The sequence below is a fragment of the Rosa chinensis genome, chromosome 2 (assembly GCF_002994745.2).
Source record: "Rosa chinensis cultivar Old Blush chromosome 2, RchiOBHm-V2, whole genome shotgun sequence".
Lineage (NCBI taxonomy): Eukaryota > Viridiplantae > Streptophyta > Magnoliopsida > Rosales > Rosaceae > Rosa > Rosa chinensis.
In genome coordinates, this window is record NC_037089.1 from 37,637,940 (window position 1) to 37,654,917 (window position 16,978).

Consider the following 16,978-nt stretch of genomic DNA (forward strand, 5'->3'; position numbering starts at 1 on the left):
TGATATTGTGGAATTATTGACTTGAGAAAATCAGTCTGAACCATGTAATTAATTCAACACTATCACAGAATCTAACAAACCAATTAAGCTAGCCTATTACTGGAATTATACAAATTCACTGCTCGGAAAACTAAAGACAAAAGTGTTAAGATAAATCAACAATCGACTATAAGAAAAGTACGTAAGGCAGAGTTGGCCTCTGGTACACACTTCTGTTTAAGACAGGGAGGGAAAAAAAAGTTTGCAGCCACGCTTGGCTAACTAACGTGAACGCTCATATGCATTCACACTGAAGTTTAATTTCCACTGGTGTCTGTCTCCCACTTTCGCTGAAGGTAACAGGAAACTGCTTTGCGCCTTTGCACATCGCCAAACCGAGAGGCTTGTGTGTGTATATATATATATATATATATATATATATATATATATCAATACCATCCTAAATTCTTTCAATTCAGCCTCCTCACTCATCCTCCTGCAATCAAACACCATGGATCTGCGCTGGTCCCTTCTTGGCCTGGTGGCCTTTGCTTCATTTGTGAAAATTACTAGGTCCAAGGATCAACCGGCATCACCAAACAACAAGAACAACATGGATATGAGCAAACCTCAATTCGGAGCCTCTTCCTCATCTTCTTCTTCCAACCATTCATGCACATATGATGTTTTTCTGAGCTTCAGAGGTGAGGATACGCGCAAAACTTTCACAGGCCATTTGTACAGCAATTTGGATAACAAGGGAATTGACACTTTCATAGATGATGGGCTTACGAAAGGAGAAGATATATCACAAGAGCTTCTCGAAGTAATTGAGAGATCAAAGATTTCCGTAGTTGTATTTTCTGCCAACTATGCATCTTCAAAGTGGTGCTTGGATGAACTTGTCAAGATCATTCAATGCAAAGAATCCAAGCACCAAATCGTTTACCCAATTTTCTACAAGCTTGGTAGATCCGTTGAAGATACGATACCAGAATGGCCACGTTGGTGAGGCAATTGCTCGCCTCAGCAAACACAAGGATAACTTAGAGAAGGTGGAGAATTGGAAGGCAGCTCTTAGAAAAGCAGCAACTTTGTCTGGGTGGCACATCTCGGATGGAGGGTACGTATTGCTCTATCTCAAGCATCTCAACTTTATAATGCAGATTGTAACATTCAACCATCAACAGATAGTTACCTTAAGGAAAATGATTTGTGGACTCAATGAGGCCTAAGATTTGTGGACTCAATGAGGCCTAAGATTTGTGGCCTCAATCTTAGGTGTCATGCCATGTCATCTACACAAATCACCTATTTGTCAAATCATGCTACGTAATTTTTGAGAAAAAGACCATCTTATCCTTCCAAAATCTAATGACTCTAAATTATTTTGGTTTTCTACCTCAAAAATTATTTTGGCTTTCTTCTAAAAAAATGGCTTTCTTTCATTTCTTTTTCATTACACTCATGGTTAGATTTAAATAATAATTTTTTTTTCTTCAATCAAGAGTAGAAAAAATTTCATGAAATTTAGTCAATAGATTTGCACGTACATTTGATTAACAGATTTGTATAACACATGTATATGAATTCAACCTTTGTTGGGTTCCTGCAAATTTTAAAAATATAATGTGAAAAATACATATTCATATAATTGTATTTATTTTTTTGTTCATTTTTTTCTCTTTATGTAGCTAGGGTTTAAAAGTTAGATATGAATTTATTATTTTTTGTTTGTCTTTCCCTTATATTTAGATTGTAGATGTTAATTAATGATTGCTAACGTGTAATTTTTTCTTACCTCTTAATTTAGACATAAGTATTTCCCAAATTCAATTTACTAATGCTATATTTTTGTTGATGAAATTAATCAATATTTAGAAAGAAAAGTTAACGTCTATTTCTTGACACATAATTCAATATATTAATGCCATTTGGGAAGAAAAATTAAAGGAAAAAATTTAATTAAATGAAGAACAATATTGATCAAATAATCTGTAAACATATCCCTTAAATTAATATATAATTAATAGCTGATATTTTTTTTCACCTAATTAAATTCATTAATGTAATTGATTCACCTCCTAACATCTAAAAGGAAATGTAAAAGGGTAAAGTTGGTGTTGAAATAGTATGATGTGGCAAGATATATTATATGGAATTGAAAATAAGTTTTTATTTACTTACATGGCATGACACCTAGGATTTGAGGCTACAAATCTTAGGCCTCATTGAGGCCCTATATCATTGCCCTTAACTTAATTAACAAATTACATAATGTTTAATCTTACCCATGCATCAATAGTTTCACTAACTAATGGACTAGAATTAGAGTATAATCTTGAATATGATTTAGTCCATCATTGATCCGTCCCCAAAAAAACTGAACATGTTGGAAAGTTTAAACTAATTATTTCATATGCATGCTTTTATATTTGCAGGCATGAAGCGAATGTCATTAATGAAATTGTTAAAGAGATATCAACCAAAATAATGAAATGCAACCCTTTAAATGTGGCAAAATATCCTGTTGGAATAGAATCTTGTGTAGAAGACATACGTAAGCAGTACTTACATGTAGGGAAAGACAATCGTCACATGGTAGGGATATGGGGAATTGGTGGAATAGGAAAGTCAACACTTGCAAAAGCTGTTTATAATTCAATTGGCCATGAGTTTGAACATAGCTGTTTCTTGACTATTGGTAAAGAAGCGTCATTTTCAGATGGAGGTCTTGTCCCGTTACAAAACGAATTTCTTTCTAAGATTATAGAGAGGAATCCACCTCAGGTGTCCAATGCTGATAAAGGAATCCGTGTGCTGGAGCAAAAACTACGCCAGAAAAGGGTTCTCTTAGTTCTTGATAATGTGAACCACTTGGATCAGTTAAAAGCACTTGCTGGAGAGTGTGATTGGTTTGGTCCAAGTAGTAAAATTATCATAACAACAAGAGATAAAAATTTGCTACATGCTCATGGAGTCAATACCAATTCAATATATGAAGTCAATGAATTAAATCATCAAGATGCTTCAAAGCTCTTCAATTTAAATGCCTTCAAAAAAGATACATGTCCGGATGACTTTTTTGAACTTGCAACTGAGGTAATACTTTATGCTAAAGGGATTCCATTAGTTTTGGAAGTTTTGGGGTCAGATCTATGTAGTAAGGATAAGGATGAATGGAGAGATGCATTAGAGTATTATAGGAGCTATCCTAACCAAGATGTTCAAAAAACTCTCCAAAGAAGTTACAATGGATTGCATGATAAGATACAAGAAGTTTTTCTTCATATTGCATGTTTCTTTAAAGGTTACGAAAAAAGCTATGTGATTGATGTACTGGAAAGCTGTTAGTTGAATGCCAGGAATGCTCTCAAAGTCCTCATAGAAAAGGCCTTAATAAAAATTGAGAAAGGCAATGAGATTTGGATGCATGATCTTATAGAGGACATGGGAAAAGAAATTGTTCGGCAAGAGTCTCCCGATGAGATAGGAAAACGTAGTAGACTGTGGCTTTACGAGAATGTTCGCGAGGTCCTTGAGGAAAACACAGTAAGTGATATTTAAAATTATTTAGCTTTATGATATTTAATACATCCTTGCTTATAAAACCTTGAAGAATATAAAACCTTGAAGAATTTTAGAATTTAATGCAAATATTTATTACGAGAAGAAATTACTTAATTTGACGCAATTGTTGTTTATTAGGGAACGGATAAAATTAAAGCCATTATGTTGAGAAGCGAGAGTTGGAATTCACATAAGATACAGTTAAACGGCGGAAGCTTCACAAACTTGAAAAATCTTCAAATTTTTCGAGTCGATGGTTGGGAACTTGATGGAAAGAGCGTGGATTATCTCTCCAACCAGTTGAGGGTCCTTGACTGGGGTGATTATTCATTACGATCGCTGCCAACGAATTTTAACCCGAGGAAACTTGGTATACTGGAAATGGGTGGGCCCTGCACGACTCCTCTGGGATTGAAATTGAAGGTATTCGAAAGAAAGAATTCGATTGTTTTTTACACATATTATAACTTTTATCATTTCAACCTTTTTTTTTTTAATTTTTTTTTGTCACTTTCTCCCAAACAGGAAATGCCACACTTGAAATCTATCAGATTGTGGCGCTGTCATGGTCTAACCAGAATTCCCGACTTGTCTGGATTAACATGCTTAAAGGGGCTGCACCTTACTGTAAAGATTTAGTTGAAGTTGACCCTTCGGTTGGCCGTCTCGATAAGCTCGTCTGTTTGAGACTCAGCAATTGTAAAAAGCTCCAGAGGTTTCCGAAGGTGATCAACTTGAAATCTTTGGAAACTCTGGATCTCTCTGAGTGCCCGCTTGAGTTCTTCCCCGAAATTGAGGGAGACATGAGGTCTTTGAAAGACCTGAATCTAAGTAAGACTGCCATCAAAGAGTTACCTTGCTCAGTTGGAAATCTCACTGGCCTTAAATCCTTGTCTCTAACTGACTGTCCTAATCTTACAAATGTACCATCGAGCATTTTCTATGGATTGCAACGTCTGGAGTATCTTGATCTACAGCTCTGCTCTGACCTTGTTACATTTCCAACACAGTCAGAATCACGTCCTCCACCGGTCTTTTCAACTAATTTCCCGAGATTAGAAGTTCGTCTGAACGGATGCTCGCAGCTTAAAGAAATTTCAGAATTTCCACGAGAAATAGATAGCTTATCTGTGCGTGGTTGTGAGTCATTGGAAAGAATTTCAAAGCTGTCAAATATTTTGGAGGGGAAAGATTCAAAAATGTTCGGCGTGTTGTACAGTTGTACTTGACTTCCTGCCGGAGACTCCGCGACAATCTGGCTCTGGCCATGAAGAGAACCAAGAAATTGACGGCTAGGGAATCATCTTGGATGGGAATCATCTTGAGAGAGGCAGACAAATTGACGGCTCTGTTGATGAGAGAGGCAGACAAATTGACGGCTCTGTTGAGACTGTTTTTCTCTTGTGCGAAATCTGAAGAATTCCAAGCAAAATTTCCTGCAAGAGCTCCGATTCCAAACTGGTTCACCTGCCGTCAGGATGTGAAGAGTGAAGAGCATGAGTTTTGCATTGAACTTCCTCAAAACTTCAATCGGGACAACAAAGGGTTGGCTCTCTGTATTCAATCGGATTCTGATTACGTCACTCATTTTGTTTACATCAATAGAATAAAGTTTGATGAGGGATTACGCGTGGGTCGGCATGAAGTGTGGGTGCATTATATTCCATTCGTTACAGTAAGAAAGAGGTTGAGTGAAAGTGAGATGCCGCAACCTGATATGTTTCGAGTTATGTTTCGTCATAAAAAACATGTTGGAAATTTTTTGGGTTATAAGGTAAGCTGGGGAGTCCACCTGATCGAAGATTTGGAGGGAGAAGGTCAACGATAGTCCAGCTGACTTCCAGCAGGTTCATTATCTTTTTCTTTTTGTGTGTTCTGAGGCTTCTTTTATAGCCTACTATCATTCTCAAAATTAATATCATATTTGAATCTGAAACGCATTCTGCTGTCCAGGTATGCTGATTCTGCTGCCACTGAGGATGACATTCACACACCCGAGTTACAAAACACTTACCTCGGAAGAACTACGTCTTTAAAAGCATGATGCTCAATCATCGTAACACAGTGTTAAAGTAGGTTTTCCGTGTCTTTGGGATAATGGCACATGCATATGGTGTATATATATCATATATTGTTTCTAGTTCTGAACTTGCCCATGTGTAGTAGAACAGAACTAGTCTAGGTTGAACACTAAAACTTTTATGAATTTCCTCGACTTCCTTCCTTCAGGAGTGTTCAATTTAGAGGAAATGGTCAAGTGAGTCTTTGGAATCAAACCTCGAGAGCATGATCAATGGAGTTGATAAGACCTACACCGAGGGTATCTACGTCTGAATTCCTTGTCTGTTCCAGAGCAGTAAAGACACACACATTGGTCAATATTTCAGAAATAAAAGGACAGGTACACAAAAAGCCTTACACTTGAACTGATCTTTTGGTTGAAATCACGTTTTAGCTTGGCTTAATTTCGATCTGCTAGTAACATCCAATAAGTGGGCTGCTTATAAATTGCTCGAGATTGTATTTGGTAATTGGACCTCCTCTGCACTCATGTTTGTAGCCTTTGATTTTTGATTGTATCTCTTTTTTTTTTTTTTTTTTGTAGGTAAAAATCCTTATCCAATGTCTGTATTAAGTTGAGTTGCGAAGGAACTCAATGCTCCAGATATGGCTGATACAATAGGTAATTGCTTTTTTTGGGTGAATTAGTTAGCTAGTTGCTAATAATGAATTTTATTAACAATGGAACTTTTGTGTGTATTCAGAGCAAGTGGATTATGTACTTCATTAGTAAGCAAGGTTGGGTATACCATGGATTTCATTCAGTTTTTCCATGCATAGTCAGACACACCTCAAGAGGGTTTGGTCTCTTTGCAGCTTTGGTAGCATAGTGAATTCCGGCCCTGTTCCAGTCAATTGTCACTATCCCATTTGCGAGTGTAATGGATTCTGTTTCACAAGTTTACTTCCAATGTGAGTGCACAGTTGGTCTTTGCTCTGTTTATCTTTAAAAATAATACTGGGGAAGAAAAATTTGCCAACTAAAGGCAGCCTTTGTTCAACCAGGTTTTCCAGACCTTCTGGGTTCTGATGTCCACCTGAAATTAGTTCAGCATGCTTTTCGCTTGTTTTCATTTTCTTTTAGTATGGGAAATAATGTTTGTGAGTTAATTTACCTTTGTTACTGTGAAGTTCTTGATGAATAATCTGATTAAGATGAGAGGAAAACAGCATTTGGGCCTCCTAAGAAGAATCCAATACATGCCTGTTGCAAGTTTGAGTCATCCTCGATAAAAAGGTTCAAAGGGGTAGAAGAGTTGAGGACAACAGCATGTGGGCCTCTTAAAAATGTCTGCCCAGATTGAGGAGGACATTGATGCAGAAGAGTTGCAGGCGGGTGGAAGCATTTCACCTAGAGCATATAGTGGAACAACTTGGTGATCGATCAACATATAGAAGATGCTGAGGTGAACTGTATATTCCCTTTGAATTAACAATTAGAGATGGTTTATGAGTTGCTATCATCTGATTAATTATGACTAAATTCTTATCTTTATCTATGCTAGTACAGATTTTTAAGGGCCCAGCAAGTGTAGGGTGATATGCTCAACTTGAGGAAGGAATTTTTCTGTTCAACTGTGGTACAGACTTCTCTGTTTATTTTGTAGACAGACTGATCTAATCATTGGGATGCCAAACTGATCGAGATTTAATTAGTTTAGTACTGGGTTCTACTCTACACTCATCTTTGCAACTCTCTTGATATTTGACAAGGTGAAAATCAGCATGCTATCGTCTTAAGGCAAGCTAAGATGAATCTAGAGATCTGGTCGAGACAATAATGAGTCACTGAGTTTAGGTAACTTCTTTTTGTAGGAGCTACTAGTGCAGACAATCTTTGCAATATGTATTAAAGGTTGGTCTTATGGGATTTGAATTTTTGAAGGTGCTGTCTCCTAATTACATGCGCGCAATGATCTATGGCTCTATGCAGAATGCATTGTAAAGTTCTTGCAAGAAGATTTTGGATTCTTGGTAGCTGCCTTGCATGGTGTATTACATCCCTACTTTTCCGGTCAGTTCTCAGCATTACCAGAAGCAGTCTGGAAATGCCAACATGGATCCTGCATCGTGCATCTGAATACCAATGTGAGTACACTGTTTTTCTTTGTTCTGTTGCAGTTTGTCATTGCAATTCTTTCTTCCACAATTACTGTAGGTGTTTGACAGTATATATGTTCAGCAAAGTTGTCCAGTCTTTTTGGCAATCGTTGATTTTTGCTGTCTACCTCATTGTGTAGGCAATCAGTTCGATTTTGCACAGCTGGTGTCTTAGAGAGACCATGATCCTACCTCTGCAGTAGGAATACGAGACCTGCATGACTACTTTATATACTCATGTACCCCAAATCTCCAACACAAATTGTCCCAACTGGTGCAAGGTTAACTACTGACAGAATGTTGCAGCTCTGTCTCTGGAAGAATTGGTGCGGGAGAATATTATGATGGAGTTTAGCAACTGGATCAAAGGTTTTTCTGTAAGCCTTGCTCTTGGTACAATCATGAAAGCTGAAGTCTAGGTTTATTCAAGGGTCTTCTTATTCCAGCTTAGTTAATCTGCAAAGAGCCTATTCTGTGACACTAGCTGGGACATCTCAGTGACTCATGTCTAGGTACAAGGAAGTTGATGAAACAGCAGATAACTTGCCAAGCTCGAGCATCCTTAGCCATTGATTTGGAACTTTTGGCTAACGAAGTATGGATTTGTAAAGACTGGGGTTATGCAATATTGCAAATGCAATGCTAGTTTCTTTCACGTTTCGGTGCCAGACTTCAAAAAGAAAAAGAAAAAGGGTATTGCACCCTATGTAGTTGAATTTCAGCTATCTTGTGTGCCCCATGAACCGTTTTTGGCATGGGAAACTGATTTCTTTCTCTCCCTTCAAAATTTTTAGTTGTATTTTTGTAGTACATTTAGTTTTTAGTTTTTATTTTTATTTTTTTTTAACTCTTCTGTTCTAAGAGTAGTCTCATTTTTCCTTGATCGTTGTTGATCAAGTTTGGGAGCCATCTTTCCTTCATTGTAAGTTTGGGTTCAGTTATTCCATCTTCTTGGGATTGCTCTGTCTAAGTCCGGTATCCCAAAAAAAAAAAAAAAAAAAAAAAAAAAATTAGCACCACCTAACTAAACCTCCGAAGTTGAAACACAGCCGGCTAAAAGAATTATTCCCAGATCAGATGCATATATTTGTAATACCATTTGCTTCTTGTGGTTTTAGAAGTTTCTTGTTGTTACGGCGAGACAGAAAAGAATGTTCACTCTCAAAAACTGACCATTGTAGCTCTGCTTTTTTGTATCAAAAGCTCACAGATATACGTATCAAGTATTATTACAGTCGCACCTTACGAAAGTTCTCGTCTTTCAAAATATCCCACCTCCAGATCTTCTAAATATCCTTCATTGAAAGACAAAAGAATCCCTTCAAAATATTCCCGTCTAATTTCAGAAGCACTAGCTGCGGGTTTGTTATTTTTCTGAATTTCATACATAATAGAGTAACAATCATAGTCCAAAAAGCATTAGCTGAAGGGTTTAAAAACATCATCTGAGGCAGAAAATCAACTAATAGCTCTAGCATACACGGCCGAATCTATTTAAGATTGCCAGCCACGGGGCCAATAAGAAGAAGATTCTAATATGTCACACAAACTCTTACAGTCCAATGTCTCAAAAGGAAACTAAATCAGCGAACTTGACATATATACTACTACCAATGCTATTTGACAACGTTCATAACAGTACATTTAAACATTACTTGACCATATATATGCATAATAACATAAATCCACTCCATTCTTCAGCATTTAGTGGTCTTCAGTCCTAGCAACTCTCATAATATGACACTCAATCTCCTGGTTTCAACAAAAGCAAAGCATCAAGGACTGAGGAAATCATGCATTTTATAATTGATTCAACCAAATTGAAGCTACAACGGATGATGGAAAACAAACCTCTTCCTCTTCCTCTTCTTCTAACCTCTCTCTCCATCTTCTTTAGAAACATGTCAGGCTTCAAAATCTGAAAGAACACAGCTTTAAAAGGTCTCAGCCAATCACGCAGCTAGTAGTAACCATTTGATGTACTGGGGCAATTATCATACGTTCATGAAGTTTATTAGATGTCCCTTTTAAGATAGTTCAGAAATCATAAGATTAATTATTCAGTTTGATAGCCACATTCTTTCTAGTACTGCAAACATCAAAACATAAGCATAAGAGTAAAAAGCCTCATTTTTTCTGGTAAGATTCAGCCCCAATTATTCAGTTTCAGTTATTCAATAAAATATGAAAGAAAGAAATACAGTATTATTATTACCTCTATTGCAATAATCCATTGGGAGCAATTTGATCCATATATACCACAACGATCTCCCTGCAAGCATTGAAACATATAAAAATCCAATATTTTTCCCTTTGTTTACAAATGTGAGTAACTAGGGACTTGACTTACAGGACACAGAACACACATGTTCTTCTGAGGTTTGAGTATCAACAGGTTCATACATAGGCAACACGCTTATGTGGGTCTTTCCACAACCAGTTTCCAGATAGACAATTATGTTCTTCTCCAAAGCTTTCATACACAGTTCCAATTGATACCTTCAAAACCAACACATAAAAATCAATAAACAAAACAAAAAGACTCCACCTTTACTTCCATTTTCAGTAATCAAATTCCAAATGAACCCAACCCAATATCCAACTAATTGAGCCACACTTTTTGTCAATAGTACCAGCTGTCCAGTGTGAATATAAAGTTCCAAATATACCAAATCCTATCAGCATGCAATGCATATTCGTTCTCTTTGAACCATTTTGGCCCTTGAAATCAGGCATGACCGGGTTTTGCAACTAAAAGCAACTAAAATTACCTCCTCCTCATTGCCATAGAGTGGAGCCCAATCAATATGCCCATATCCTGCCCGCAATTAGAAGAATCACAAAAAGACTGAAATTTGATCTCAATTGGGTACAAAATTCAACAATCCTAAGGTTATTTTCTTCAATCTTTGAGAAGATTGAGTCAAAGGGGAAAGGAAAACCTTGATGGCAGCGGCAGCGTCACTGACCAAGCCAGGGCTGGACTGCGAGGTTCCTTAGCTCCGGTTTTCAGAGCAAGAGAGAATTATGAAACTCTGGTAGAGCGAAAGGGAAGAAAAAAATGGGGCGCAGACTTAGGATCGCCTCTTATACCTAGGGGAATGGCATGGGGACTCTGCTACAGGCCTTTCAACTGCATCGGACGATCATTCCAATCTGAAGCCAGTGGTGCACTCCTGTCAACTGAATGCTGAGGAGCTGCAGATAATGCAGGTTGTCCTTTAGCAACGCATAACTTTGAAGCATAGGTCTGCTTCTGGGGCTCTTAAATATGTTCCTCAACAGATGAAGGCAGGTGATCTTGTACAACATTCATTGCACTTTCAAATGAACCGGTTCTGCAGAAGGATCCTCCATGATATACTTAGATTCGACAACCTACGGCAATATTTGCTCTGCATAGCTATAGTTGTCAACTGGACCATTTCCATTAGCATCAGGCACCACAGTCTCTAGTATGAGTTTCTCTACTCATCATAGAATTAGCCACTGCAAAAGCATGAGTATCATAAAATGATCAGTAAATGGAAAACACTAAATTTTACATTGTTGAAATGAAAGCTCGTCTACTCATCACAAATCAAGTTGCTAAGAACTTGGGAGAAAAAAAAAAGCCATTTTAACCAAAAATAGCTCGAAAGAGACCAAAAGAAAAAGGCATTGAGGGCTTTTTCTTATGAGACCATAAGCAAGTATGAACATAACTAAACCATAACAGTAACTGAAGCAACTGAATGTTGTGCATTATGAACCCCACCACTAGCAGTAACATCGAGGACTAAAGCAACTGAATGTTTTGCATTATGATCCCCACCACTAACAGTAACATCAAAACCCTTTATATCCCTTCATATAAAAAATAAATACATAAATAACCTTTATTTCACAATCTATCTAGAGACAGCAATATCAGAGTGCACCGAAACAAATGCATATAACAAATTCCAAGCATCAACAGCCATTTACAGAACTCACATCTTGAGACATTTGAGTAACACTATCTGCCAAGCTTGAAGCCAGCTCTTGTCGGAGAACTCCACTTAATCCAAAGAGGCTCTACACTTCGGAAGCAGCAATTCTCCACGAACCTAAAGTAACCAGACACACAATTCAAACATTCAATCCAAAAACACCTCCATACATGTAAACAAAATCACAATCTTATTGATAAAGAAAAAACCAAAGGCATTCTGAGCTTCTCTGCAACCAGATTACACAAGAAACACAGTAAATTATGAGCAAATTGAACAAAACACATCAAAACTATCAACCCTAAGCAAGCTTCAAAGTTGTTAACATCTATATAATTGTTTTCAATCATAGACACATACCAATTTTCATACTAAAATAAAAGTCGGAAGTTAATAGATACCATAAAAAAAAATCAAAATTTCTTACCCAAGGTGGTGTTCTTTGTCAAGCCTCCGATGAATATCTTTCTGCACAAAAAGAATGATGGAGCAAATTGGATCATTCGCAAAGAAAATAGTAAAGCACCAACCTTGCCGCAAAGCAAACACTATGAGCTGCAATAACCAATGGTAATGCTCTTCAAGACCAACATGGTCAGTGGAGTGGAAATGGAGAAGGAAAAGCTCTTGGCAGAAAACAGAGGCCGTAAGCAATTCAACAACCCCAGATATGATTTGAAACGAATTAGTAAACTCAGCTGAAAGTGTAAACCCTGCAAATATGGCAAGGTGGAGGAACATGGTTGCATGCTCCAAATTATGGAGCTTGAAGGAGAAGTTAAGAAACGGCAAGTCTAGAACTTGCATAATAATTGCAAATACAGAGAAAGATAAGATGAAAATGAGTTCAAGGTGTTTAATTTTGGGAAAAGGGCAGTTCAATGGGTACCAAAACCTTACTCTAAAGTTACTAGGGCCTTTGAGAAAATAAGATCTGATAGTGTTGATGGTGTGCCATAAACCAAGAAGGGTGAGGGCAAAGCCAGGTACTATGTGCCCAATGAATGTGCCCATCGCAAGCTTTTCTCCACAGATCAGGGTTACTGGTACATGATCTGGAGATGCTTAATTCACAATCCCCGAATAAAGCTTAAATACATGAATCCATTGCAGTGGCACTGAATGCTAAAAGCAGAAAACATACATTCTGGTAATTTTTCAAAGCATTTGGTGCCCGATGCATGTATTTTCACACACATAATTGCACAAGATAACACTCAGCTATAAGTGACACTCCAAACAATGGATATCCTAAATGGAAGTGTCCCCTGACGAAGAAGATTAATGGTGTTATTGTTACTTTCAACTGTCAAGGCCATTAAATGGAGTTGTTTGGATTCCAGGCTGATTAATTTAATTTGTTTCTTATTATAACTTGGTTTTCTTTTCAAGCATGTAGACTATCCTCGATCTTTAGGAATTAGAGTTCCTGACTCTTCAACGGTGTAAGGACTATAGGAGTGCAAGTAGTGGAGAGTGAAGCTGTTTCAATAGATGACTGTGGCAAATACAATGTTCCCACTTGTTCGCGATATTTCATTATCTCGTGGACTTATTCAACAAAACAATAGTATAGTGATGGTAAAAGTCGTAAGATTCCCGGCATATTACCTTGCCACGAAATGAGTGTACCATAGATGATTGATTTCCGAGTCCAAATCACAATAAGCTAAACTGCTTAGCACCTGAAAAAACAACAAAATTTAAATATTGAGAGCATTATCGTTGAAAAAGTCGGGACAATTAAGAAAGCTGAACTAAAATCACGTTATTGAGTTCATTTTTAATAATGTTAAATCGTTAATGCTTGCATACATCCTTGATCCTAGTTCTTTTTATTGTTGGAAATGTTAGGATTCCCCTGTTTTTACCAGGTATACATCCAGATTATATTCTTTTTGAAGCAGTTATGTGTTATTAGAGTTAGAACTGAAAGGAAACAATTGACTGGATATGCCTGCTCTAAAGCATGTATCAACATCTATAAAAGCTATTGAACTACAATTAAATAGCAAAAACACATTTACTGCAGAAAATGGTAGATTCTTCGATTGTAATTAACTTGGTAAAATTACTGTCTTTATGGAGATTACCTTATTTTCATCAATTCCAATCATATGAAAACTCAAGTATAATGTGTGTACATGGTGTATCTCAGTGCCAACAAAGAAATAAAGAACTACACAGAAGAGGTTACATAATCTTACAGTAAGATGTTCTGCATAAACCCGATCAGTTCATTCTGAATCAAGTTCAACAATGCAATTGAATGCGATAGGTACCTGAGCTGAGCCATTAATCAGGATATTATACGAAATGGCATCAGGAACCATTCCCTTCTCTTCCATTTCTCTAACCATACAATCAGCTTCACTCACCCTACCTTCCATAAACAATCCATGAAACAACAAATTGTACGTTGACACCGTCGGCATTATACCCTTCTTCACCATCTCATCTCTATAACCGAAAGCCCAATTCCGGATCACCCATATTGCAATAACCATCAACCAGGGCGTTATAAGTAACAACACTCTCGGAAGCAGCCCAATTTCCAGCATTTTATCAAAAAGACCAGACGCTTCATCAAGCCTTCTCTCCTTACACATCCCACTAATAAGCAATCCATACATGTAACTGGCGGACCCAGGGGGGGGGCAAGTGGGGGCTCACGCACCCACTCATATTTTGGACACAACATTTTTTTCTTTTTGATCAGTTATACACAATATTTTATAGCCTAGTTTATAATCATTTTGCCCCCACTTAATCTAACATTTTAACCTCTAACAATTATATATATACATATAATTGGGTCCGCCCCCATAGAAAACAAAAGCTGGGTCCGCCAGTATGTAAGAATCCGGCTGAACTCCTCTCCCTTTCATAGCACCAAAAATCATCTGAGCCCCTCCAACTCTGCCTCTCAAACAAAACCCATGAATTGATAGTATTATAAGTAACAACAGTAGGATTAATCCCCAAAATCTCCATAAACCCAAGAAACTCCTTTGCCTTGTTCAACTTGCCTTCTTTGCACAACACATTAATCATGATGTTAAAAGTACAAACACTGGACTTGATCTTCAACCCAAACATGTCAGCATACAAAACCCAAGCCCTCTCGGTTCGATTCAATTTCGAAAACAAACTCAACAATTCATTACAAGTCTCAGTCTCAGGCATAACATTTCCACTCGTCATCAAGTTAAAGCACTCAAAAGCCTCATCGGCACTCTTCAATTCACAGCAAGAACTTACCAGCAAGTCTAAAACGACGCCGCTTTGCGCACTCAAGCACACTCGGGCACGAGCGAGCGAGTCAAAAACGTCTCAGATCGGAGCAATGCCGCTGCCGAGGCATTGGGTTTGGATTTCGAGGCGGGCAAAGTCGATGTGGGATGTGAATTGATGGACAAGGTGAGGGATTTGGTGGAGATGGAAGAGGGTTTGGGAGGTTGGGCGGAAGGTGTTGAATGAAATGACAGTGAGAAGTTTGGATGGAGTTGAGGAGAGAGTGGTGGGTGATGGGTGGAGAGTCTGGTTCGGTGAGTGAAGAAATAGATTGGGTTGTGACATGTGAGGAAAATGGGTGTGAGATTTTGGGGTTTAAGGGTCTGAGGGTTTTGGAGTTTGTAAGATTTTGTGAAGGGGAGAGTAGAGTAATGAGGATATGATTGAGGAGATACGGAGGAAAGGGAGTTTATGGCTCCATAGAGGTGAATTTTTTTATTTTTTTTATTTATAATACAAAAGTAAGACATCGTTTAATTTTAATTTATGAATTATGATGTAAATACTAACCGTGAAAGCATTGTCTATCGATCTTTCAAACATTTAGAACTAAAACTAAATTTGAGAAAAAAAGTTACAAGAAGAAATTGTGATCGCCGATCTTTCATATCATTCGTTGCCAAGTCTTTTTTTGCATTACATTGGAAGAAAATCGAATCCCCACTCTAATGAACTCCTATTCTAACTTAATTCTATGCTAATGAAGTACAAATGTCCCAACCAGTTTCACCACCAACCAAAAATGTGAGTTAAATTCAGACAATCATGGAACAGGTTAGCTTTACTTTATTGATGACAGTTTCAAGAGATGAATTGAAGTCAAATATCTATACAATGTTCACCCATTAGCTTAACCTTCTTATACTTCAGGGTCATCACCACTCTTTCCACCAGTGTTCTCCTCCAGGATTTCTATTGACTGCTAACCCACAATGATGAAAAAGTTCAGCAATTCCATTTTACATTGAGATCTAAAAACATTTGCAGAAAGTGACTAAAGTGATACCTTTTTTATATTAGCATCATTACATGTATTCAGTAAAAAATATGTCACACAATAAGGTTAATAGGCTCAATAATGATTATAAGATTGCCCTCAATGTATCTCAAGTCAATTCATTTTCATGTTGAATACAAAATTTCTCACTCCCTACTTGCACGCCTAATATTGAGTTAAAATCTAACAAAACTTTGGACGAATCCTTCCACCACTTGGCCACCTCCATACAAGGCCATCTGCAATACACAAAGCATTCACAGAATCAGTAGTGTGCTTGTAGGTATACCAAATTTGAACTTGCAGGAAATCTAATGAGTAGTGCACCAATGACCTAATTTATAAGTTTCCCCCGAGAAATAATGACTTCCAGTTTAGTCCCATTCTACATCAGCTTAAATTTTCCCATCAAACTCAATGCTGTAGCACAACTTAAAAGGGAAAAGAAGAAAGAAATGGCTACCTGCAGTGCTGAAAATGCTCTCTCTTGCTTTGGTGCTGAAAATGCTTTAACAAATTATAATAATTTTTACCCAAACAACATTCTAAATCATTTTAGTTCTGATGAAGGACTTGGGGAAATGAAATACTGTTATAAAAGAATTCCCTTCCCAGAGTGCAATTCAACTATACTATCTAGCAAACCATCACATATATCGGTTAAAATTTATATCAAGTCCTCCTGGCATCTCTAAATTATACCCACTAAAGCAACGGAGCTTCTTCTACCCACCCAGGTGGGTGCTCACCTAGGGTCTCCAACGGTGCGTGTAATATACGCGCTGTTAGGATCCTAAGCCAAAAAAACGTCTAGGTCGCGGTAAAACAAGTTTTACTACACTCACCCTTGCACGTGATATATGGGATAACGTAAAACAAAAAGAGATCAGAGAATTTTCAGCCTCATAGAACGGTTAGAACCCAAATGAGAAGAGGAAACGCAGAAATTGGGAAGGAGAGATCGAATCAAGCTGATTAAACCTCAGCATCGGTGCCTTCCGCCGAT

At 37.5% G+C, this 16,978-nt stretch overlaps 3 protein-coding genes across 13 annotated transcripts in view; 1 reads left to right on the forward strand and 2 right to left on the reverse strand.

Annotated features, from left to right (window-relative positions):
• The first annotated feature begins 415 nt into the window (after positions 1-415).
• Positions 416-8,720, forward strand: LOC112190664 (disease resistance protein RPV1-like). Of its 10 annotated transcripts, none has more exons than XM_040514439.1 (14): positions 416-1,102; positions 2,421-3,531; positions 3,688-3,972; positions 4,075-5,396; positions 5,503-5,621; positions 5,779-5,950; positions 6,155-6,232; positions 6,315-6,348; positions 6,427-6,522; positions 6,742-7,016; positions 7,121-7,190; positions 7,324-7,408; positions 7,496-7,698; positions 7,851-8,720. In XM_040514439.1, the coding sequence occupies exons 1-2, from the start codon at positions 852-854 to the stop codon at positions 3,331-3,333; spliced, it is 1,164 nt and encodes a 387-aa protein (XP_040370373.1). In that variant the 5' UTR covers positions 416-851; the 3' UTR covers positions 3,334-3,531; positions 3,688-3,972; positions 4,075-5,396; positions 5,503-5,621; positions 5,779-5,950; positions 6,155-6,232; positions 6,315-6,348; positions 6,427-6,522; positions 6,742-7,016; positions 7,121-7,190; positions 7,324-7,408; positions 7,496-7,698; positions 7,851-8,720. The 10 variants fall into 10 exon arrangements, 9 of the variants coding, with proteins under 9 accessions (XP_040370373.1, XP_040370375.1, XP_040370379.1 ...); XM_040514441.1 differs by having other exon boundaries at positions 6,781-7,016; XM_040514445.1 differs by lacking the exon at positions 7,324-7,408 and adding an exon at positions 7,426-7,465 and having other exon boundaries at positions 6,315-6,522; positions 7,121-7,323; positions 7,544-7,698.
• A 436-nt stretch (positions 8,721-9,156) lies between these two features.
• Positions 9,157-16,978, reverse strand: part of LOC112190663 — a 42,668-nt gene continuing 34,846 nt past the window's right edge. Inside the window, exons 1-7 of one of the 2 annotated variants that reach the window (XM_024330134.2) lie at positions 12,109-12,171; positions 11,686-11,798; positions 10,482-11,199; positions 10,061-10,209; positions 9,926-9,982; positions 9,562-9,642; positions 9,157-9,462 (exon numbers count right to left, since the gene is read on the reverse strand). In XM_024330134.2, the coding sequence (XP_024185902.1) occupies positions 9,455-9,462; positions 9,562-9,642; positions 9,926-9,982; positions 10,061-10,209; positions 10,482-10,525 (339 nt within the window). In that variant the 5' untranslated portion in view covers positions 10,526-11,199; positions 11,686-11,798; positions 12,109-12,171 and the 3' untranslated portion in view covers positions 9,157-9,454. Of the gene's footprint in view, positions 9,463-9,561; positions 9,643-9,925; positions 9,983-10,060; positions 10,210-10,481; positions 11,200-11,685; positions 11,799-12,108; positions 12,172-16,978 lie in introns of those variants that run through there. The other variant, XM_040514447.1, reaches the window with a different exon arrangement.
• Positions 11,415-13,286, reverse strand: LOC121048973 (transmembrane protein 45B-like). The gene is made up of 2 exons (XM_040513395.1): positions 12,109-13,286; positions 11,415-11,556 (listed from the first exon to the last, which is right to left on the reverse strand). The coding sequence occupies exons 1-2, from the start codon at positions 12,693-12,695 to the stop codon at positions 11,415-11,417; spliced, it is 729 nt and encodes a 242-aa protein (XP_040369329.1). The 5' UTR covers positions 12,696-13,286.